The sequence below is a fragment of the Symphalangus syndactylus genome, chromosome 17 (genome assembly GCF_028878055.3).
Source record: "Symphalangus syndactylus isolate Jambi chromosome 17, NHGRI_mSymSyn1-v2.1_pri, whole genome shotgun sequence".
Lineage (NCBI taxonomy): Eukaryota > Metazoa > Chordata > Mammalia > Primates > Hylobatidae > Symphalangus > Symphalangus syndactylus.
The window spans coordinates 57114032-57139480 of record NC_072439.2 but is presented as its reverse complement, the minus strand read 5'-3'; the positions used below and the strand labels follow the sequence as shown (position 1 = coordinate 57139480).

General features: G+C 36.7%; 1 protein-coding gene across 3 annotated transcripts in view; it reads right to left on the bottom strand.

The window, feature by feature from the left end:
* The window catches only part of MME (membrane metalloendopeptidase), a 94927-nt gene that overhangs the window by 13508 nt on the left and 55970 nt on the right, over positions 1 to 25449 (bottom strand). For all 3 annotated transcript variants that reach the window (XM_063620285.1, XM_063620286.1, XM_063620284.1), the window contains exons 15-18: positions 22914 to 22994; positions 21480 to 21583; positions 8001 to 8059; positions 1092 to 1211 (exon numbers count right to left, since the gene is read on the bottom strand). In XM_063620285.1, coding sequence (XP_063476355.1) covers positions 1092 to 1211; positions 8001 to 8059; positions 21480 to 21583; positions 22914 to 22994 — 364 coding nt within the window. The remainder of the gene's footprint in view (positions 1 to 1091; positions 1212 to 8000; positions 8060 to 21479; positions 21584 to 22913; positions 22995 to 25449) is intronic.

Sequence of the window (25449 nt, the reverse complement as noted above, 5' to 3'; positions counted from 1 at the left end):
ACACTGTGGGCTCATAGTTTCCCTCTACTTCAAGCACACAAAAAAAGTCTTTTTCTCCTATAGCTTCCCTGCCAACCACAAACTACATCGATCTTTCTCCCTTTTGAGCTCCAATTGCATTTATATGTATCATGTGTTTTGACACAATATTACCATCTTTTTCATATTTGTCTATGATGTAGCGATTAAGAAAAGGGCTATGTAGCCAACCTACCTGAACTCACCTCCTAGTTTTACCAGTTCCTATCTTTGTATCTTTGGGTAAATCTTTCATGCGTTTTTATTTTTTTCCACTTGGAAAACAGAAACAGTGTTAGAACCTACCTGTAAAGACTGTTGCATAGTTTGTGTTAATAGACACTTAGTAAGTCTTTTTAAGAATTCTAACATTTCTGTCTCTTTTTCTTTCTCTGGTTCTCCAAAGTGGGGATTAAGAATTTTCTCTCTGTTGTTCTCTTTCTACTTTCTTTCCATTTGTGAACGAAATTTGTCATAGATTTAACTATCACCTCTTTAGATATTTCACACCTTTATTCCTCTCAGGAATTCAGCTTTGATTGAAACTCTAAATTAATTTTGCCATTTAGGGTGGCATTTAAGTGCCTGACTGTTTGCAAAGACTTGAACTAGGTAGTAGGTACAAGACGAAAAAAAAAAGTCTCTGACCCAAAGCAGCCTAAGAGTCTTATGAGCACTTGGAGACACAATATTTTCTGATTTTATATCTGATTTTAAGACACAGACATGCAGCCTGTCCTTCTGTCCTTTAAGAGTATGACAAGATACATCATATACAATCAGGAAACTAAGACCGAGCATTATCACTGCTGCTGACAAACACCATAGTATTTTCCTAATAGGAATATTTACTTCATTCTGCCAGAGTGTAAAGCACACATTGCTTACCTCACTGTGAGAATTGTTTCATCTCTTAAAGCAATAATTTAAAGGGAAAATTGAAAGTGTGGTGAAAATTAGAGAAATGATACATGTTTGAATAAATGTAGCTTTGTAGTAATAAATTATAATAACTCTTAATCAAATTTATAAGCATGTACCTCAGCCAAAGGAAAATGTCAACTGCACTTTACCATTGTCATCGAAGCCATGGGTGATTTCGTGTCCTATGACCATGCCGATGCCCCCATAGTTCAATGAGTTGGACTGCTGGGCACTAAAGAAGGGGGGCTGCAGAATGCCGGCTGGGAAGACTACAAGGAGAGAAGATAGTTAGAGATTATTTGTGGCATAATTTTTAAAAAATTTTTATTTTCTTAGAGACAGTCCTCCCTCCTCAGCCTCCTGAGTAGCCGGGACTACAGGCGCATGCCACCATGGCATTATTCAGTGATGGCAGGCTTGGGGTTGGCTTTGTGCTTGCTAAGCTGCTGTTCACTATGTCAGTTTCACTTAGTTATATACAAAAACCTTCTGTAATAGAAACCAATGCAGGCATTTTATTATGGATGACAACAGAGTTCACCCTGGAGTGGCGCCATAATCTATGATTTATCATCATGATTCACTTTACAATCTCTTTTAAGATTGTTTTGTGCTGTAAGGAGTTTGGAATGAAGGGAAGTTATAACCTGCATTCAAAAGGTCCTTTCCGCCTTATAAATATTTGGAAGAAATAGTTACTCAATAACACCAATATTATTTTTAATGTTATTGCAGAAATTGTATCCATCTACAATAATATCTTAAATAAATATTGCCACTCAATTGAAGGTATACCTCAATCACATAACCTTACCTTATTTTCATCAAGGCATTTATGACTACCTCATATTCTATTTATTTCTTTATGATCACAGTCCTTCCTTTTCCTGTCTGCCCTAATCCTACCCCAGCTCCTCAAATATTAGCCCTTTGAGAGCAGAGATTTGTGTGTCTGTACATACATTTGTTTATTTTTTAATTTCATACATTTTTCTAGTTCATTATCTAAATGCCTAAAATTTAACAATACCTAAAATTAGAATAGTACCTGGAACATAATCAGGGCTCAGGAAATGTGCTGAATCAATGAATAATCAATGATAAATAAATGAATGATCACCCTAACTTACTAATGTGTCCTACAGAGTTTAGTGAATAAATAAATGAATTGTAGTTTTCAGTATGTCTACTCTGACATCTGCATTAACTTGCTAACTTTCTCCATTCAGATGTCTCACAAACGTGTTATATTTAATGCGTCAAACATCAAATTCATTTTCCCCTCTAGGCCCTCGCTCTTTGTATTATTTCTGCTAACGGCACTTGAAGGGTCTCTATCAGCAAAAGTAAATGTTTCTACTTATCTTAGATGCCTCCTTTCTTTTACAGTCTTTTACAAGTCTGCTTAGGCAGAGGCTGGGTGAGGTGGCTTTCAGGAGCATCTTTATCTCCTCCTGTCAGTATTACTGTTCACACATACTCTCATTCTTTGTCTCAGGAATGACTTAATTTCCTAATCGGTCTCCCACTTTCTGTCTCACCCAACTACAATCTATTCTAAATCTAATCTACTCTCTGAATCTATCCTGTAGGCAGATTAAAGACAACTCTGGGCATCATCATTCTCCTGCTAAAAATCTTTGCGAGGCTTACCATTGCTCTCTAGCTAAAGACATCTTTCTGGCCTATGGCTCCAGGGTCCTCTCCCACCTTTCCACCTCCATCATACCCTCCCCTTCCCTGCCCCATTCCAGTATTCTCTTATAATATATACTCTCATGAAATATACTTCACTATTTCTGAAATATACTAATAATGTGTCTTAAATACTAATAAAAGATGGAGAATATCTTCCCTTGGAATATATTTCCCCTGTTTAATAAAATTTTGGGTCATGTTATTTAGATGTAACTAATCTTTGGCCTTAGAAAGAAATTAAAATTAAATTAATTATATGTTCATAGTTTAGTAATTCTATCTTTAATGGCTTAAGACTCTAGCATCCACTGAATAACTGAAACATTACTTTCTGTAATTAAAAAAAAAAAACCTTCAGTATCAACACCTATTAAGCGTAAAGCCCTGGGTCATTGCTATGCAGGACATTAAGAATATAAAAGCAGGGCCCTGACCTTAAGAAATTTAAGATCTAGTTAACACAGAGTAGCACATGTTATTTCTTTGTCTTTCAGGTGGGCTGAACACAATGTAACCTCCCATGGGCTTCAGGGATAAATATTAGATATTTACAGAGAAGACTTCAAAAAGTATCTGAGCAATTTAATTGCTCTCCAGACCTCTACAAAAATTTGGAAAGTTGCCCTAACATTCAAATGACACAACAACAAAAAAGTACTTTTGTCCTTAGAGAATTTTGATGAAAGTTATACCTCACGTGTAGCAGTCTGAGCTAAACGGAGCCATGAACTTATTTTTAGCTTAAAGTATAAAAATTATGTGCAGTACTTTATTAACTTAAAGTGAATACTATCTCCCACACTATGTACTTTGATTAAAATCCACCCATTATATAAAATGCTGTTATGAAATGTGCTATCAAGACTAAATATTAACTACAAAGATCCTGCTGCTTTAATCATACCCTGATATGCCATTCTTCAGGCAAGTGATAAGACTTTTATGGTTCTTATTAAATATTAGTCTTCAAGTTCAACTTTGCTAATTATGACCTCCCCTTTTACTTTGTCAGCTAAATCTCTGTAAGGAGGATTTTCTCCATTAGCCTTATTGCTGTTACCTAGTAGGCGTCACAACTGTTGTTTATAACCAACTGCTTAGTTGTGCATTTTTTATGTTCATGATTGTCAACAAGTTAGTTAATTAAATAAGTCATTGGGCCATGAAGCAAAAGACTGTGACTCCTCTTCCCCCTTTTTTTGCCTCCCCAGCACAACTTCTGTGGTTTATTTTTTGAAGGCTGCTAGCAATTCAATTTTAGAATATTTCATATGAAGCCTAAGGCAGCAATTAAGTAATTTTTTTGGTGGAAAATAATTAAACATTTTTTTTTTTTTTTTTTGGGACAGGGTCTTACTCTGTCACCCAGGCTGAAGTGCAGTGGTGTGACCTTGGCTTACTGCAACCTCCACCTTTCAGGCTGAAGAAATCCTCCCACCTCAGCCTCTCAAGTAGCTGAGACCACAGGAATGCACCACCATGCCCAGTTAATTTTTTGTAGTTTTTGGTAGAGATGGGGTTTTACCATGTTGCCCAGGCTGGTATCAACTCTTGAGCTCAAGTAATCAACCCACCTCAGCTTTCCAAACTACTGGGATTACAGGCATGAGCCATCATGCATAGTCTAAACATTCTTTTCATATTAAATAGAGTAACAATATGTTTGGAAACAGTCTTAATTTTCAAGTCTGAAAATAAAACTCCTAAGAATAAATAAGGCAATTTAGAAAATTTAACTATCTCAAGGTATTTATATTCGACACAGACTGAACACACTAAAGAACTTACACATTCGAGAAATTAAAAAAAATTGATTTAAAAGATCCTTCCTGCAATTTTAATGAAAAAGGAGAATACACTAAAACATTTCCTTGATTGAGATTTTAAGGTTTAATAAGATGACTGAACAGCACCTAGAACTTACAGAGAACCATATGACAAAACATTGAAGCGCAGCTTTCCTAATGTCATGGCACGGAGGCCTTCTAGAACTCCATGAAGTAAACATGCAAGGAAGAGGAACAGTGGATTAAGCACTTTTAGTTTGCCTTCTTTCTTGGAAATTGACTTTTTTGTTGATATGAAGAGTAGGAATGCATACAAATTGGAATGTAGCCTACATGTGTAAGTTCTAACAAAATGGTGAAAACTGAATTAAGTAGAAATTATTGATATGGGTAAGTCTCTATATAACAAAACAAGTTCTTTTTTAACATAACAACATAAAATGACCAATCCCATGAGAAAGTGTATGCAGTCTAATTTGGAGTATTCGTATGTCTATGTGTGTGTGGAGGGAGGGGCTCACTTACGTGGCACATGCTACTCTATACCAACCCTAATTTTATAATGGACATTATCCCAAATCCATTAAGACAGTGTTGCAGAAGACATGTATATAGGTAGGTATGTGTGTATTTATATACATATACACATTTCTTTTTCTTTTCTTTTCTTTTTTTTTTTTTGAGACAGAGTTTTGCTTTGTCACCCAGGCTCCAGCCTGGGTGGAGCACTGGAGCACAGTGGCATGATCTCAGCTCATTGCAATCTCTGCCTCCTCAGTTCAAGTGATTCTCGTGCCTCAGCCTTCCGAGTAGCTGGGATTACAGGCACCCACCACCACACTAGGCTAATTCTTGTATTTTTAGTAGAGATGGGGTTTCACCATGTTGGCCAGGCTGGTCTCGAACTCTTGACCTCAGGTGATCCACCCACCTTAGCCTCCCAAAGTGCTGAGATTACAGACATGAGCCACCGCACCCAGCCCACATAAACATTCCTATCAAGAAAAAAGATGGAGATTTGACTCTTCAACTATTTTTAGTTAAGACAATCCCCACTTTGAAGATTTAAATTGTGAAAGAAAAAAGTGTACATTTCAAGGATTTCCCTTCTTCTGCTTCTGCTGTTCAAGAAGCAGACAAGCATATGAAAAGAGGTTAACAAGTTTTCTTATTTTATATTTCCATTGGATCCTTATTTTAAGGATCTTGGAAAAGGTCTTTTTGATATATTCAGAATTGTTATTATAGCTAATTCTTGATTTACCAGAGGATTATTGTCTATTTTGTGAAATAGACCACTATTGGGCCACTTTTACCTTCTTTTTCCTTTTTCTGTGTGCTTCTTTGGTTTCAGGACATTACACTCAAAATGAAAATATCTTCAGCTCTTCTCTGATCGGGGAATCCCTGAAGTGGGCCAATTTTGAGCCACCTCCAGGGACTTGGGGTAATTCAGAATCAAACAAGGTCCTGTCTTGGCATAAATGCCTGAGCCTACTCTAGAGAAGGGCTGAAGGACTGAACATGCCAGAGTGGTCCTACCGAGGATGCACCAGCACCAGGTCCGATAGGATCCAGGGTCCTCCCTGGGCTGGACTGAAATGAAGCTGCATCCCTTAGTTTGCTCTAATGCAGCACTAAGGGGTCTAAGTTGCCTTGCTTTGACTTGGGATTCCATTGAAAGTTAATTATTACGTTTGTCTCAGTACCAAATGAACTAGACACTGACAGAACTACTGAATATTAAAAAGAGGGCTTCAAAGTGAAGACTCTCTAGAGATAAAGGCATTTTAAAACAAGGACTGAATGGTTTCAAATAATATGTTATAAAGGACTGACTGCAAAGATTCTGAGGAGTTGATTATTAAGCACGTTCTGGTATGGGTTTGGGCAATCATTTCCCTAGCCAGAAAACATAAGCTTAGACTTTGAGCTAAGTAATTTTAAGCCGAGTAAACATATCTGACTTATTATTTATATGTTATACAAAACAATCTTTTCTGGTTACTTTATATAATGCAGTTTCAGGTCATGTACCAAGGTAAATTCCAGATAGATTCAGGTTTTACTCCAAAAATAGAAATCATAAAAATACTAGAAGAAAATGTAGGTAACTTCTTAACCTAACTCTTTTTAGACTTCAAAGCAACGGGGGAAGGTATAATCAAACTTTAACATAAAAATATACAATTTATTTTAAGGTTAGTTTTTTTTAGCCAATGATAAATATCTTGTAAGATTTTTTATAATTTCTAATCTAATTGGTAATAGAATTCAATAAAAATGAGGCTTACAACAGACTCTGAGATATAAGAAGAATGGTTTAGAATAATGCTGAGATTACCTTCTCTCTTAATTCTAGACCACGTTTAGAAATGAAGGGCATGAACTGAGTGCACCTGGAGAACTGAGTGCACCTACAGAAGCTTGCTCTACTATTTGTTTAGAATATTTCTGGCAGTATTGAGTCAGTTGAGTACCTTTCTAATGCTAAAAACCCCTTGGAAAAAAATGAGCCAATGTATGTGATAAGTGACATATGTGAGCCAATGTATGTTCAGAGATGTCCAGGCCTTCCCAAGAAGAGGAAAATATTTTTGTCATATTATGTCATTCAGTTATTCATCATATATGATAATTTATTCATGTGTTAATCTATGTATATGTCTGTAATAATACTATAAGTGAACTTACGAAATTTTTTTCTTTTTTGATCAATTGTGGCTAGGTAAATACAATTTCATATGATTCAATCTAATATAATTGAGATTCCAACTTTCTAAAACCGTTGGAGCCTTCCTGAATGAAGATGACATATAATAGGATCATCTCTCACAGAGCCAGCATACAGAATTGCCAGGAGGACTGGATCTGTGAAAAGTTTGCTCTTGAAACCTTATTGAAGAAGCTAATGCTTAATGAGTCTTAAAGTCAATATGACTTTATATAGATATATTCAAGGGACTTTAAAAAAGGTACTTAGAAATAAAATAAAAATATTTAGAAATAAGATAAACCATTTTAGATATAGATAAGAATATTGTAAAAGAAACAAAACTACTTAACATGATTTGTACTAATCTGAATTTTCCCATTATAGTGAAAGAAGGTACATGGATGCATTTACTTTCTTTTTTTTTTTTTTTTTTTTTTGAGGCAGAGTCTCGCTCTGTCGCCCAGGCTGGAGGGCAGTGACGCAATCTCGGCTCACTGCAAGCTCCGCCTCCCGGGTTCACGCCATTCTCCTGCCTCAGCCTCTCCGAGTAGCTGGGACTACAGGCGCCCACCACCACGCCCAGCTAATTTTTTTTTTGTATTTTTAGTAGAGACGGGGTTTCACCGTGGTCTCGATCTCCTGACCTCGTGATCCGCCCGCCTCGGCCTCCCAAAGTGCTGGGATTACAAGCGTGAGCCACCGCGCCCGGCCGCATGTACTTTCAAGAAATATATTCAATAGATCAATAAGTCAGCCTCAGCTGTGCTTGTTTATAGGTATTGTAATTGGTCATACAATGTGCTACAGGTTGGGAACAACAGAGAAATATTAAATAATTATTTAAGAATACACCTTACCTATCTGATTTCTTCCTGAAGAGTAAAATGCATTGACTACAGCTGCTCCACTTATCCACCTGTAGAAAACATAAGAACTCATTACAAATAATACTGCATTATCTGATTCAACCCACTCACACAATTAAAGCATTATTACTATTCCTAGATGAATCTTAACTTTCTGTTTGAAACATGATCAACAAATTAAAATTAGTTCACTAGGTGAGAGCTCATTTGAAAGCATTTCTATTTCTTGAAAAACATCAGCATATATTCAAGTCTGTAATCTTTTATTTTATTTCCATGGATTTTTATGGAGGCCTCTGATGTTGTGAAACCTATTAAAATGTATCACTTCAGAAACTGCAATGGGTTAAGATCGTATTGAAATTTATTTAGCTTTATGTTCCTGATACTAGGTAACTATGACAACCATTCTGGAGCAGTTGACAGAATACTGAAGTGTGGGTCATTAAAACTTCAGATGCAAGTATATTAAAAATAGTTAATTCGTGGTTTACAAAGAAACTTTTTGGGAACTAAGATATCTCAAGTAGTTGTCTTAGAGTAACATGTCACAGATTATTGCCATTTAAAAGTGTTTTCAAAAAATACAACATTCCAGCTAATTGAACAAAGATATATTTTTGTATGACTTTAAAATGAAACCCAGGTCATTCTTAAGTAGATTTGTCGGTCTGTCTATCTATCTTAAGTAGATTTGTCTGTCTGTCTGTCTATACCATGTCTAAGGCTCTGTATAAAACCTAAAGATTTTATAAAATACAGTTCCTGACTTCAGAAGACTCTAGTTTAGTTGAGGAGATGAGAAAAATGCATAAATAACTATAGGCTGAATGAGAAAATGGAAAAAAAATAGCTCCCAGATGATAATTTGAGGGATGAGGATAAGAGCCAAAGTTCCCATGTCTCTCTGCTCAGATGTTATGAAGACTGCATATTAATAATCATGTGTTAAGAAATTTTGTGCAACAGGACTAAAGTTCTCATCTTAGTAGACTATTACATATATCGTTACTTGCTCATTGGAAAAATGGATACTGCTTGACTTCGGATAACCTCTTAAATGTCAGCACACATGCATGCATTTAAGGTAGTCATAGATCATTATCTAATGGCTTCACTGCAGTTGTTCTACTTTCATGGCAACTGTTAGTACGACAATTATCCTACTCACAGAAGGGGTGTACAGTAATTAGCACAATTAGGTTACATCAGAACTGTTTCTAGACCCTGCTCTGCCAGGTGAGCTGTACGAAGTAGGCTTTAGTTACAACGTCACTTTAGTTACAATGTCAGTAACTATTTTGGGCTATCAGAAGTGAATTTTATTTTGATCTCTTAAAAATAACTAGCACAGGGCAATATATAACAACTGACTGATAAATTCTAAGAATGGGTTTTGTCTACAACAACTTATTAAGACTTTTTATATAAAGGATTTGGGACTTAAAAAAATTTAGTTAACATTTCTGTGAATTTTTCTTTAGGAAGAAAATAAGCTTGGAGATGGAGAAGAAAGATCAATGTGTTTCTTCCTTAATTTGTTACTGCTGTTGTTTTAAATCGAGAAAACATTTTTAAACAGGATGGGGGGGACTGATAATATCAGTCCTCCTTAATTTCGTCACAGCCGAGTCATCAGTATTTTAATATTTCTTGCAGGTTGATGATTACAACAATATAATTTTATTTATTTTAATTAAACTCTATTTGCTTCCCACGTAGTTTGTGGTGACTCACAAGAAAAACATGTATGTGTAAACCCAGGGATATTAGACTAAAACTGAGAGATCAGAAACTATGTAGAACAAATAGATTGCGTTTATGTGACTACGAAGTATTATACAAGAAAATAAACAAAAATCATGATTAGGAAATATGTTATGACTATGTTTATATATATTCAGACAGTTACTATAATTCAGGCTCAGATATGATTCCAAGCTGTCTGGCAAGAAGGTCAAAATGGAAAATGTGCTCTTACTACTCCTAGTGGGAAACATTGTTCCTTGCATGATTTGAAAGAGGTAACTCTGATGTGTCCTCGACATTTTCATAGCAAACATGGCAGCAAATTTTTTACGTAAACAGCTTATAGTTATTAAAATTTTAATTGCTATAAAAGTTAACTTAACAGGTATCTAGGTCCCAGTGGTTTTAGGGTTCAGTTTCTCAATTGCGAACTTCTGGTTTAGTGACAGTGAATTTTACATGGGCTTTTACAGGTAATTACAAATAACAGTTGCATATTTTTTGGCTCTAGACTAGTCAAAAATCCTAATATTGAAATGGAAAAGGTGCCAATCCAAGTTGTTTTCAAATTGTTATTACAGAGGAGAGGAACAGGATATATGAAATTAATGTTTCAGATAACAATAGATCACAAAAGTAGGGCACAAATGAAGTTTATATATTATCCATCTTGTGTCTATTGCTTTTGTAAAAATAAATGTCATACCTTTTGTTTTAGTGCTTTTCTGCTCTTCTGTTACATTACATTGAGGGCTTTAAGATTGCATTTTGATTTATGTTTGCAAATTTCCAGCAGGGAGAGTCTTGCATATTAAAATGTCCACTGTGAATTATACCTTAAAGAAAATAAGTAGCTATTTATGACCACCGAACATTCAAATAAAATTAGAATTATGGTGGTTGGGTTTATGCAGCACTAGTGTGTAGTATTTTCCTTTTCTTCTTTGAGATCTTTCTTGATGTGCCCTCAAACCAGTCTGGGGAATTACCAAAAGCACAGGACATTTTGTCCCTGGTAATAATCAGAATTGGCAGTACTGTGATTAGATCATTACATTTTAAATAAGGTGATGATAACAGCTATAGACTGAATGTCTAATACTTGTGATCAATCACGAAATATCTCTCAGTGTTAATATAAAAGCTAAATTAACAGGGCCAACTAAACAGTGATGTAACAAAAACTGTAAGTTCTTTTGGTTTGAATGCAGTCCAAATTTGACCCTGACTGGCAGCACAGAGAAGAGAAAATTCACAAAGAGAAAGTGAAACGGTGGTGATTCTTGCCCTAAAATAATAGATAGTGTAGGTTACCTGAAGATACCTTTAAAGTGTGGAGGCCAAACACTAACAGCCTCCACAGAGCAGTATCAGACTTGAGAGATGAACCACTGTTCTTCCATTTCTCATCCTTCCTCTGGTGGTCTGTATGCATACAAATGTGGGGATGTATGTGGTATAAAGTGAAGAGTGGGGAAGCAGGAAGGAAGAAACCTTATTTTTAATTTATGAGATGTAATTTTGTCAGGTAAGCTTATTCTTGTTTGGGGGCATTTGGCAGTAAAACAAAGAGGGGCCACTAGAAGCAGTATGGCCCTCAAAGCTGAGCTAACAATGTGGGTGGGGAATAGAACTGAAATATACTTGACAGAGGAACCAGGTGTTTCTCTTCTATCTCTTATTGCCCTGAAGAAGCTTAGTGCTGATGAAAGTGTGCAGAAATAATTTTTATACTTGGGAAGAAAAGCAGAAGACAACAGACTGATCCTATAACCTTTTGGTTATAATAAGCCCACTAGATTGCAAAAGCACCTAGAATAAATTTTTTTCACCCACTCTTGTGTAACTTAAAAACTGAAAACAACAAAATTGTTAGTGAGCCTTTACTTCCAGTGTTCAATTTCTCAGCATTTAGTAGTCTCAAAGCAACTCCTTTGAAATCAGCAGTGCAATACGATAGTTTTTCTGTGTCTTCCTCTCCCCTGGGTGGAAAGAATTCTTATCTTGTAATCACAATAATCACTCTAATCCTTTACATTTATCAATATTCTCTCATCAAGACTTCGAAGTTTTCCATATACTTTTATTCATCTTTCAAACCATCCATATATTTGCAGGTACAGAAACTGAGGCACAATATGGTTATTAAACTCTTTCCTAATACACCTACAAACTATGTTATATAACTGGGAAAATTATATTTAAACTAAGAAGAATAGGAACCTGCTCACCTTCCAATCAATTCTCCTATTCTAAGCTGTTGATCTGCACCATACACAAAATTTCATTACAGGGATTAATGCCATTTTCTTGCCATCCTCTTTAAAAATGAAGATGACCATTTCTTACTACTATGTCACACTGGTAACTATTTAATGAGCACCTAAGTTATGTTCTAGGTGCATTATACAACGTACAACACAACCATGCAGGACAAAAGTGAAGTTATTATCACAAGATTATAAAGAAAAAAATCTAGGTTCAGAGGTTAGGAGGCAAAGCAGGAATTCTGACTCAGGTTTACTCCCCTGACCCCCTATCTCCACAGCACAGGCTCTTCCCAATGGTCCATAGGTGTAACTTTTTACCCAAAGGCAAAAGCACAGTAGGACCAAAGAACTTCTATTGCTGCGTACGGTTGTTAACATAACTGAAGTACTCTGGGTGTCTTACCTGAACCTGTCTGAGGCTAGGACTCTCATTCTGACACTAAACTGGGAGAAGCCGCTTCTCTTTCAACAAAAGGTAATGGAAAATTACTACTGCTTTCCTAGACGTTACCAGTTGTTTGTGTGTAGTTCTGTTTGGCAACAAGGCACAATCTTTTTAGTCTTTGCTAATCTTATATATGTGTACATGCACATATATGTGCATACACACTTGGTATGCTTTATTTCGGAGAGATTCCTAATTTTGGAGACACTTGGGTGGGTGGATCATTTCTGTCAGAATTTTCTTTGGTGACTTTTCTCCTGATTTAAAGTAATTCTGAGAACTTCCAGGAAAGAACTGAAACCTATTCCATACTATACAACCCTCAGTACTTACATAACTTGACATAAGACTATTGTCTACTTGGCTCATTAGAAGGTAATTCCATGAAGGCAGGAATATTCCATCTTTTGTTCTTAATTGAATCCTAAGGCTAAGACCAGTGGTGGGAGCATAGTAGGCACTCAGCTATTTGGGCCTTGGTATATCATTGGGTCCTCCAAGCTCCTGGAGTGCTGACCCATTTCATCCTGTGACTCTAGGAGGGCAGAGGGCACCATTGCTATGCACGTTGTAGAGAGTGGTGGCTATCAGAAACTGGGCACCGTTGAATGTTGTCCTTTCAAGAGATGACACTGAAATAAATGTATCAGAATTCTTTTGCAAAGTTCTTCCAGTTTAAATGGAAGTTTAGGACCTTTTAATTGTGTTGTTTGAAGATGATATTTTTGTTTTGTTTTTAAAAAAGAACTACCTAAAATTTCAACCTTTAAATTATTCAGCTTCCTTTTCTAATTCCCCTTCCCCCTCTGGAAAACAAAACAAAACAAAAAACAAAACAAAACAAAACTAAACAGAATCCCTCATCAAATGCTGACTAAAAAGCAGAAATCTTTTTGCCAATAAAACATATTTTGCTTACAACCCCAAAACACAATGAAAATCTGCAAAGACTCTGTTGGCTTAATGGAAGCATAAAACATAAAAATCTAAAATTTTCATCTGTTACAACATGTGCAGAACATGAGGATGCCATGGCAGATACTGCCTTGGGAAATTAAAGTGATTTGTTCAAGCTTAGTGTATCTCTTCTTTCTGGCAATACTTGCTGAGTCAAATAATCCTTTTTACAAATCATCTCCGTCTACATTTATGGATAGTCCTTCGTCTCAAGTGTCCAGTGCTGCCCACCCTCGAGAGGCTATCAACTTACCACTGCTGGGCCATCATATTCGCCCATGTAAGTTCTGCATAATTATTTTTCCTTTGATACTCAAGTTGAACTATACAGAACTTAGAAAGAAGATTGGTTCTAGAAACACTAGTGAAGTGGAAAAATCAGAAGGGATATTTTAGAAAGAAACGAGGTACTTCTCTGCCACTCAAGAATGTGTTTTTTTCTCTTGGGTCATTTGATGCGGAAAAGCCAAGGAGGAAAACTTCCTGGCTCTTATGAAAACTTCACAGTAAGGTCCATAGAATTTTAGTGCCATAAAGAACCTTAGACACATTCTACAGTCTAGCACAGCCTACTCATTTTATAAATAAGGAAACCGCAGGGCTTTTAAAAGGCCACAGGTAGTGAATGGCAGAACTGGAACACTAAAAGATTATTAGGCACTCATTGCAGTGGCAAAACTACAGCGTCACTTCCCAGGGTGCCAACTGCTCCGCCATTTTTGGTGGTGCTGGCCTTTCGGGAACTTTCTATACGCACCACGGAGTCACAGATGTTGAGCTGCCAGCTTTAGGGGTCCCACTTATTGCAGAGGTGTGCCACCATCCAAGTGGACCAGATTAGGAAAAAAAACACCATGCTCGAAGCAACCAAGGGGCAGACAGAAATGAGCCAATCATTTTTGTTTTGTTTTTCGTGAATCCTCTGTTCACCTCAATATTAATTTAAATGCTGACATATTGATTCCAGAGAATGTTTTACTAATAAGTAAAGATTTAATTGTGGTTTGAAAAATTGTGTTCTACTAATAAGTAAAGCTTTGTGGTTTGAAAAAAGTGCTGTTCTAGCACTCTGTTTCCTGGTAATAGCACCAACCAAACCCTGCCTTTCATCAGATTTAATTTTTAATCATCTGCCCCTTAAGATCATAGCCTCCCAAGTAAAGGGCAACATCTTGTTCTCCTCTTTATCATCTATTTTGTTTAGCACAGTGTTCTGCACAAGCTAGCTGCTCAGTAAATGTTTATTGACTTGGCTCCTGTCAATGTCAGTATGCTTTCATTTTGATGCAGAACAGCAAGAGAGACACATCAATGAGATTCCTCTTTGTACTTTATAAAAAGTTAACTCCAGGGCTCAACAGTTATGATTCACAGACACTAGCAACACCCATCACAATTATATCACAGAAAGTTCTGTCCTGAGAAACTAACAAAATAACAACAAGTCTAAAAACAAGAGACTCATTTTTTTTTGTTCTTGTACATCTTTTTCTTTAGAGATTTATGTTTGCTCTACGAACTCTAAATGAAAATTCATGTTACTAGAAGTAAATATTTTATTGAATCTATAAATTACCTTGGGCAGTATGGCCATTTTCACGATATTGATTCTTCCATCCCATGAGCATCCCCATCAAGCTACCAATGACTTTCTTCACAGAATTGGAAAAAACTACTTTAAAGTTCATATGGAACCAAAAAAGAGCCCGCATCGCCAAGTCAATCCTAAGCCAAAAGAACAAAGCTGGAGGCATCATGCTACCTGACTTCAAACTATACTACAAGGCTACAGTAATCAAAACAGCATGGTACCGGTACCACAACAGAGACATAGATCAATGGAACAGAACAGAGCCCTCAGAAATGATGCCGCATATCTACAACTATCTGATTTTTGACAAACCTGAGAAAAACAAGAAATGAGGAAAGGATTCCCTATTTAATAAATGGTGCTGGGAAAACTGGCTAGCCGTATGTAGAAAGCTGAAACTGGATCCCTTCCTTACATTTTATACAAAAATTAATTCAAGATGGATTAAAGACTTAAATGTTAGACCTAAAACCATTAAAATCCTACAAGAAAACCTAGGCAATACCATTCAGGACATAGGCGTGGGCAAGGACTTCATGTGTAAAACACCAAAAGCAATGGCAACAAAAGCCAAAATTGACAAATGGGATCTAATTAAACTAAAGAGCTTCTGCACAGCAAAAGAAACTACCATCAGAGTGAACAGGCAACCTACAGAATGGGAGAAAATTTTTGCAACCTACTCATCGGACAAAGGGCTAATATCCAGAATCTACAATGAACTCAAACAAATTTACAAGAAAAAAACAAACAACCCCATCAAAAAGTGGGCAAAGGACATGAACAGACACGTCTCAAAAGAAGACATTTATGCAGCCAAAAAACACATGAAAAAATGCTCATCATCACTGGCCATCAGAGAAATGCAAATCAAAACCACAGTGAGATACCATCTCACACCAGTTAGAATGGCCATCATTAAAAAGTCAGGAAACAACAGGTGCTGGAGAGGATGTGGAGAAATAGGAACACTTTTACACTGTTGGTGGGACTGTAAACTAGTTCAACCATTGTGGAAGTCAGTGTGGCGATTCCTCAGGGATCTAGAACTAGAAATACCATTTGACCCAGCCATCCCATTACTGGGTATATACCCAAAGGACTATAAATCATGCTGCTATAAAGACACATGCACACGTATGTTTATTGTGGCACTATTCACAATAGCAAAGAGTTGGAACCAACCCAAATGTCCAACAACGATAGACTGGATTAAGAAAATGTGGCACATATACACCATGGAATACTATGCAGCCATAAAAAAGGATGAGTTCATGTCCTTTGTAGGGACATGGATGAAACTGGAAACCATCATTCTCAGTAAACTATCGCAAGGACAAAAAACCAAACACTGCATGTTCTCACTCATAGGTGGGAACTGAACAATGAGAACTCATGGACACAGGAAGGGGAACATCACACTCCAGGGACTGTTGTGGGGTGGGGGGAGGGGGGAGGGACAGCATTAGGAGATATACCTAATGCTAAATGATGAGCTAATGGGTGCAGCAAAACAACATGGCACATGGATACATATGTAACAAACCTGCACATTGTGCACATGTACCCTAAAACCTAAAGTATAATAATAAAAAAAAGAAGTAAATATTTTAGAAATATTACTAAGTAACCAAAGGGTATTATATTCCCGATTAAGCACTATTTCTATGTTATGACACGTTTAAAATTCTTTACAAACTGGCGCTAAATCCTTAAAAGACATAATGTTTGAGATGATTTTGGAAACACATACTAGGCATCAGAAACCACATGAATTAAGAGCTTTTAAAATTTAAATCCCTTTAGGGGGCCGAGGTGGGTGGATCACCTGAGGTCAGGAGTTCGAGACCAGCCTGGCCAACACGGTGAAACCCCGTCTCTACTAAAACTACACAAATTAGCCAGGCATGGTGGTGCACGCCTGTAATCCCAGCTACTTGGGAGGCTGGGGCAGGAGAATCGCTTGAACCTTGGAGGTAGAGGTTGCAGTGACCCGAGATGGTGTCACTGCACTCCAACCTGGGTGACAGAGTGAGACTCCATCTTAAAAAAAAAAAAAAAGTAAATCCCTGTCCTTTGCAGGTGCCAGCCACTCATAAGAGCAGAGGGAGGCCCTTTTAGCTAAATTATTAACTTGGGTGTCTCACATGCAGACTTCCTGACTTCCTCAATTTCTTGAATTTGTTAAAGATGATGTTGTGTATCTTCACCAGCCATGATAGTGAAATGTTTGGATGTGACCATTTTTTTTTTCTTTGAGACAGAGTGTCTCTCTGTCACTCAGGCTGGAGTGCAGTGGCACAATCTTGATCACTGCAACCTCCACCTCCCGGGTTCAAGTGATTTTCTTGCCTCAGCCTCCTGAGTAGCTGGCATTACAGGTGCATGGCACCATGCCTGGCTAATTTTTCTATTTTCAGTAGAGACGGGGTTTCACCATGTTGGCAAGGCTGGTCTCAAACTCCTGACCTCAAGTGATCCACCCACCTTGACCTCCCAAAGTGCTAGGATTATAGGCGTGAGCCACTGGGCCCAGCCAGATGTGACCATTTTTATTTTAGCAGCTGAGTTAGTTTTATTATCATCATTACAAATTGGCAATTTTATCATTTATTCATCCCATAAACATTTATAAAGAGCTACATTCTGTTCATTAGTGTTTAAGCTCTGGTGACACAAATATCTGGTTTTTGCTTTCAAGAGGGGCTAGTCCAACTAAATATAGTAAAATGTACTGGTACTTTGACCAAAATGTGCAAAGTGTAGTACAGCCCAAGGTGAAGAGAAATATGCAATGGGGTGCTGTGAGGAAGGAGGTGACACTTAAAGTTTAATCGAACCATGTGTAGGTTTCTGTTAGATGAACCAGGGCATAAAGAGTGGTCCAGGGTAAGAGACAAGGACGTAGGAAAGACAGAGAAAAGATTTGGAAGTAATTCCCACGGCTGGAGCTTTGGACAATGGTGAGGTGTAGGGTGAATGTGAAGGAACTCTCGAGAGCTAGTGTGAGATATGAAGAGCCTTGGTTCTCTTTTCAAAATGGTCACACATCATGAGACAGGCAACAGGGATACACTGAAGTGTTCTCATTAGGAAATAACATGCCAATTTGTGTCTTCAAAAAAATCTCTAAGGTAGTAGTGTGGAGGTTAAAGTGAAGATATATAAGATGATTGGTAATAAAAAGTAGGATAACAATTTAAATGAGTCAATGAACAATGAGAAATGTTTGAATTACAGAAGGGACCATGGGAATGGTGAGCTGGAGATCCCCTCTCTTCCCATTCCTACGTAATATTTAAATAGCAGCTGGTGGATGCAGACTTTTTTTTTAAAAAAATGGAGATTTGAATTAACTATCACTATAGATGTCAGGAATAACAGAAAGGGATCAGTCTAGGATGATTAAAATGAGTCCTTGGTTTCTGTCTTGGTAGCAGTAAAATGGAGGTTGTTAGAAAATGGGCAGATGTTAATTTTTGCCTAAATGACAAATGCTGTGTTTGTAGGGTCAGCAAGACATCTGCATGGAGATGTTTCATAAGCATCTAGACATCTGGATTTGAATCTTAGTAAATGGATCTGAGTCAAATACAAATATTCAGCTCACATGATGATGATAGAAGATGTTGAGAAGTAAAATGAGTTTGCCCAGTGAGAGCATGTGAATTGGGGAAAAAAGTGTCTAGAAGTTTACTATTTGGCTAATTGAATTTATTTACATTAGTTGCTGCCTTGAAAATTTAATGCATCATCATTTCTCTAAAGTGCCCAACAATACAACCCTGCAAAAGTCTCAACTCTGTCCCTTCAATTTTGGGTATGCACACATATTTCTCTTTCGAGACTTTGGGAGTGAGGATCTTGAGCATCTGAAAATGTAATTCTCTGAGATGTAACTATGGGCTATGTGAACAAGTAGAAGCAACAGAAATTATCTGTCTAAACATACACAGCAAGGACTTGAACTTGGTGCTCCACAAAAAGAGAAAAGGAAAAAGAGTAATGACTTTATTACATTTTTTTTTTTTTTTTGAGATGGATTCTTGCTCTGTCGCCCAGGCTGGACTGCGGTGGCGTGATTACAGGCGTGAGCCACCATGTCCAGCCAACTGTATTACTATTAAGCAGGTTCAAAATAAGTCAGTAACTTTCCCTGCAAGAAACCTTAATAAAATGAGAGGAGCTTCAATCATGTTGTATCCTATAGGGCTCAGTCTTAATGATTTGATGCAATTACTGTCAGAGGGTTTCTGATTATTTTGGAAGATAAAAATAAATTTTAAGTGTAAATTGCCAAATTAAAGGCATCATCCTGTGAAAAATTCCATAAAATTGAATACAAACAGGAATGATATCATACAAAAAGGAAATAACACTAACTCAGGGGTTCTCACTTGGTGGGTGGTACTTAAAAAGAATACCAGTATCTGGGTTCCAGCTACAGAACAATTACATCACATTCTAGGGTGCTTGAGCTGGGGAATCAGTATTTTTTAAAATGTTCCCCAGGTGATTATCATGTGCAGCTAGAGTTTTGAACCTTTGTATCTGGTATACAGGCAGACTATAGGAAAGAAAGGAAACCTGGCTCCGTATAGCAGAGAAGACCTTAGAATTCATATTGCATTTGTGATCATCAGAAGCTCATGGGGAGGACCAAAAAGTACTACTGAAGCATGTGTGCTATCGACCAAACATTCATTAAAATATTGTATACACCTTTGGCTTTTGATTAACTATCTTAAAAAGAGAAGAATGCAGAGAAAATCAGCCCATATGATGAAAGGGAATGAACAGTGTAAATTATATGACAAAATGATTATGAAACTGGCACTATGTTAACTTCAAAAGAAAACATCAAGCAATAATTCAACAACTATTTCTAGAATTATGAAGAAATTTCCTGATGTCCTATGGGTACTGGTTAATTTGGCCATTTCAGAAATAATATTTGACAGTATTTGTCTATAGATATTTTATAGTGCTAACAATGATTAAATTTTAGTATGTCTATTTTTAAAGAAATACAAATATACAGACTTATAAGAAATTTCTCAGATCATAAATTCACCCAGATAATTATTTTGCATAACTTTTTGTGTGTTTCAAGAGACAGGATATGGTAACTTGATTATAATGCCAAGCATGTGTATTCACTCTCCTTCTTTCTCAGATGGGACACTAAACATTCTATAATATTTGCAATCCCATTTTTAGCATCAGACAACACAATATTTGTTCCAATAGAAACTTAAAAGTCAGCAAAAGAGTTGCTCTCTCTTTCAGGACACATCAGTGTTGCAGGAGCTCAACATGTTGAGTAAGGATCGAAATGTATTGGCATTTCCATTAGTAGTTTTGTCCAACCTGTACTTGGTTTACTGAGAACAGAACAGTCTTATCATCAAATAAGACCACAGCACTTTGTACTTTGCTTGGCACGACATTTCCCTCCTGGTGGTGCAGTTTATTACATCATGTCTTGTCTACCTTCTGCTCTTGTAATGTAATCAAAGTTCACCTTTGATTCTCCCAGTACCCAATGACACGTGGACTTCGTGTTCCAAAATGTTAATAAATGCATGAAAGGATAAATGAATGCATGAATGAAACAAGCATCTCTTTGGCATGTTAATGTGTTAGTGACCACATAAATCAAGTTAGTATATTTATTTTTCACTTGCTGACTCACTCATTAATTTTGTTTTAACTGAGATTCTTCAGTATGCTAGATGCTGAGACTTTATGGTCAAAAGGAATAGCCCCTGTTCTTTAGGGGCTAAGGGCCTAGGGAGAAAAAGTCAACATAAGTGGTTCTAGGAATTTAGGTGCATAAACACACATGCTGATAAATATGTTAGTTATATCTATTTAATAGAAAAAATAAACTCTAAACTAATAGTTATTAGGAAGTACTGATGTCACTAATAAGCAGAGATTAAGAACATAAGAAGACTGTGAATAAGAATGGTTCCTGGTATCTCCTATTTGATTACCACAGGGTTCGAAAAGTCTTACATTAACTATCTATGAAGGGGATGGAGTTGTGGGATTGACTGATAGAAAAAAGGTGGGGCTGTCAGCAGAAGAAAATTCTGGACACAGAGTAAGGCCTAAGAGAAGGCTTAAAGGAACTATGAATTGGCTTACTTAAGCTAAAGTGTTTTTGAGAAACTTGTTCACAAATAAATTGAGATGATAGGCAATGATATAAGGTGAAACCAAAGAAATGTAAATTTGAGGATACCTTAATGAGAAAGGTATTTTAATCTGGTTAAATTTTTGATCCATATCTTTAGTATACCATAATTAGATGCTTTTAGAAGTTCTCAGTAAAAAGAGGACTTTGTACTTTTTAATATTTTTCTAACTGAGGCTCTTTCACTTAATCCAACAAAGAAAGGAGGGAAAGACCTGCTTCTAAATGAGCACATTAGAAATGAGAATATACGCACTCGTCTTTGTCCACCTTTTCTCGGAGCTTCTTCAGTTGTTTACTTTGGCTGAATTTCAAATTTTGAATTATGTTCTCAAAGTATTCATCTTCTTTGTAGTTCAACTGTATTATATAAAAGATTTGGGGAGAAATATTAAAAGCGGTATCTTCAAAATTTTTGCTGAAAAACATAGGGATTTTCTTAAATTATATCAGTCAATAAAGTCAACAGAGAGCATTAAAAAACTTACCAAAAAAGGATGTAGTTCCAATTAACCTAATTCTATTAGTATATCACAGGTCAGTACTCCAGCCAAATCACAAATTCAGTCTATTATTTTATAATAATCAAATGAAACCAAGTGTCAAACAAACCTCACATTAATGATATTAATCTTCACATAACACATGTGAATAATAGCACATTCTTCTTTAGTACTTACCATGTGCCAAGTACTATTCTAAGTACTTTAAGTTATACATTATACTCATTTAATTCTATTATACAAATAGAATCTAATATTATGCTCATTTAATACCGATGAACTAAAGGACTCCTATCCCCATTTTAAAGTCAAGGAAACTGAGATACAATTTAGTCACTTGCCCAAGTTTAAATGAGTGGTGGAACTGGGATCTAGAATCAAGGAACTTGGTTTTGAGTCTATGTTCATAGCCACTATGCTCCTGCTGTAAGGACCCCTGGGGCTTGCAAGCTGTAACCAGCTCATTTAAAAGAGAAAGTCAAGTTTCTTCTGCAAATGGAAAGAGAGAAGAAGGCAGTATGGCTTGCAAATCCCCATGCTAGACTAGTAATCAATGAATGAGGAATCACTGTCATCCCAGGACCTGGGCAAGGATCACCTCGCTGTCACCAGGGTATCATGTAGTTGTGGTGACCGCAAAGTTAGCAAGAGGACTTTCAGTTGAGTCTGAAATCAGTACTGTAGTGACTTTAAGCAACTCTGTTCTTTTAACTGTTACATTACCAGGGCAGAACAAAATAGTTTTCAGTTCTCAAATATCAGGGTTTGTTTTGTTTTGTTTTTGAAATACAGTAGGCATGAATTGGTTTATCCAGTAGAGGAAAACTTGGAAGGTGGAGGGAAACTCGAAGCCTGTGTAAAACGTGGTAAGGAGCCTGAAGGGCTCCCTGTTGTTCAACACCTTGATGTCTGTCCCTTCCTTGATACTCTTTAAAGGACACCAGATTTTACTTACTGTTCTTAAAATGGAATATATGGAAACCAAATGAACAATAACCAAATATAGTCCTGGCTAATGAAAACAAAAAGGCTAAAACAAATAGCATTCTGGCACCAGCGTTGAAGGCTTTATATAATACAACCTGTGGTTTTGGGCTACTTCACATAATTTCAGGCACCTCATAGCTAAAAACGACACTACTACCAGCCTTAAGTATCAGTAGTCCAGAGTCTTTATAGAGACTTACCTCGAGGTACTCATTATTCAGTTTGTTATCATTTGAAACAATGTCATCAGGATAGCCGATCCTTTCTTTAATCGCTAATGCCTATGAAAATTATAATATTGAAGGTGAAGATGATTATATAACTTTCAGATACAAACTTATAATCTGCCCATGACTAGCAATTGAATAACGTGATCCATACTGTTCATAAAAAGTCTGACATACTTAAACAGAGATCTTTGCAATGGCTCTTTCCTGGGATGTTCAAGAGTAAATGAAAATCGGGTCTGAAATTGAGTTTCTAATGCCTTATCCTTATAGGCTGCAGCTTTCTCAAGAAAACCAACATGAAAAGTGACAAAACTCATTGTACCACATATTTTGTACTTTTATGAACTTTTTCTCTCAAAGGGTTTTTTTTCTCAATTTTTTAGAAGGAGTAATATTTAGAGCTTCCATTCTAGCAGGTTATAATTATCTTTCTGCCTCATTGATCTGGCTGAGAAAACAGATATGGGCTTACAGGTTTACTGCTAATATTATTCCTAAATATTGGTTCCTGGAGTTTTTATATTCTCCTTTATTCTCCAAAGTCAGTGTACCTACCTTCTCAAGTTCGATAAATGATATTAATTAGATGAGTGGAAAACAGGGTTTTCCTTGTTATTCCAGCTCATATTTATCATGTATTTACTACTATCTTTTTCTTTTTTTTTTTTTTCCTTTTGAGACAAGGTCTTGCTCTGTTGCCCAGGCCGAAGTGCAGTGGCACAATCAGGGCTCACTGCAACCTCCACCTCCTGGGCTCAAGTGATCTCCTCATTTCAGCCTCCCAAACAGCTGGGACTACAGGCATGCACCACCACACCCAGATAATTTTTGTATTTTTTGTAGAGATAGCTTTTCGCCATGTTGCCCAGGCTAGTCTCAAACTCCTGGGCTCTAGCAATCTGCCTGCCTCGCCCTCCCAAAGTGCTGGGATTACACCAGTGAGCCACTGCACCTGGCCTATTTACCACTATTTCTAAAGTTCATTTTTAATTATTTTAAAATGGTTTATTTCACTTATTTTATTATTTCATTATCACTTGTTTACTACTTGCTATTTCTATTTTTATTTTATTTCTCTCTTGATTTTCTCAATGATACTTGACTTTTGATTCTACCACTTCATATCACTCTTAAATAATTTAATTAATTTAAATTTTTCATGGGGGATTTAGCCAGTATTTCTGAGTTACATGGTTTGCCATCAAATGGATGCAGTTTTATTACAAATCTGTTACATGAGCCCAGGGTTTCCCCAGTCAGTGGATCAGGCCTCATATGTATCACTGAAGTCACTGAGGCCAAACCCATTTTCTTGTAGGTTTTCCATCAGTCATGACAAACCAGCCCCCACTCAATGATGCTTTATTTACTGTAAGACATTTCCTTAAAGAGTGTTCTAAAGGATACAAATTCTACAGAAAGTATAAGGTAGTAAACACACAAAAAAATTATTGTCCATTACTTTGGGTAAATACTGTAGCAAAAATATTAAGCAAGTTTCTTTATTGCAGGACTTCTTACAATTAAAAATGGGTTAGATTATAAGGTTAGAATCATAAGTTATTATAAATGTCCAAGATGGGAAATTAATTTATCAATTTATTCACTCAATATATTTCAAGGGTCTACCAAGGGCCAGATATGCTGTAAAGGGCTGAGGATATAATGCTAGGCAGTATTTTCTGCCCCCGCCCCGCCCCCACCCATAAAAAGCTTATTGTAAACAGCAATGATAAGCAGTGACATAAATATTAACTCCCAAGTATGATAATAAAATCACACCCAAGGAGCATGTAACCCAGCCTAGGGTGAGATGAGGGAAGCCTTCCTACAAGAAGTGTTCACCAAACTCTTTTGACCATGAGCCTCTTGTGGAACAACTTGCATGTCCAGTATTTTGTGACACCACTTTGAAAATGCTGATCCAGAACAATCCAATTGGCTTTACCAAGCAGAACCATGTCATGCACAGCTGTGACATGAAAGGAGCAAATCCAACTTGAATGTCTGAAGAGCTGGCCAGAGTGATGGAAAGACAGCAATACTGGGGGCTGAGGTTCTAGGCCTAACCCACTCAGGGCTCTTTGAGAGCTGAAAAAAGATAGTCCTTCCATGTGATTTAATTCTAAAAGAAAACTAGACCAGAGGTTGATTATCTTATTAAAATACATTTATTATGGTCTCCTCTATCAATCCAAATAGTCTGCATTTTCTGCCACCCTAACTACAGAGATTAGTCAGGATGCATGTGAATGTTGCTCATAAAGCATGTTCACAGTTTTCACAGGACATGTTCCCCCTAGTTATTATATCATTATAAAGACAAAGGAGCACAGTAAATTTAAACCTAAGATTTCCTGAGAAATCCTAGACTTATTCTTATGCACGACAGTAAAAGTCTCAATAAAAGCTGTACATCACGGGTGGGCAGGAATAGTTATAAAAAAGCTTCTTCAACATCTCTTTAATTATAGATCTTATAATGCACCAATAATGCACCACCTTA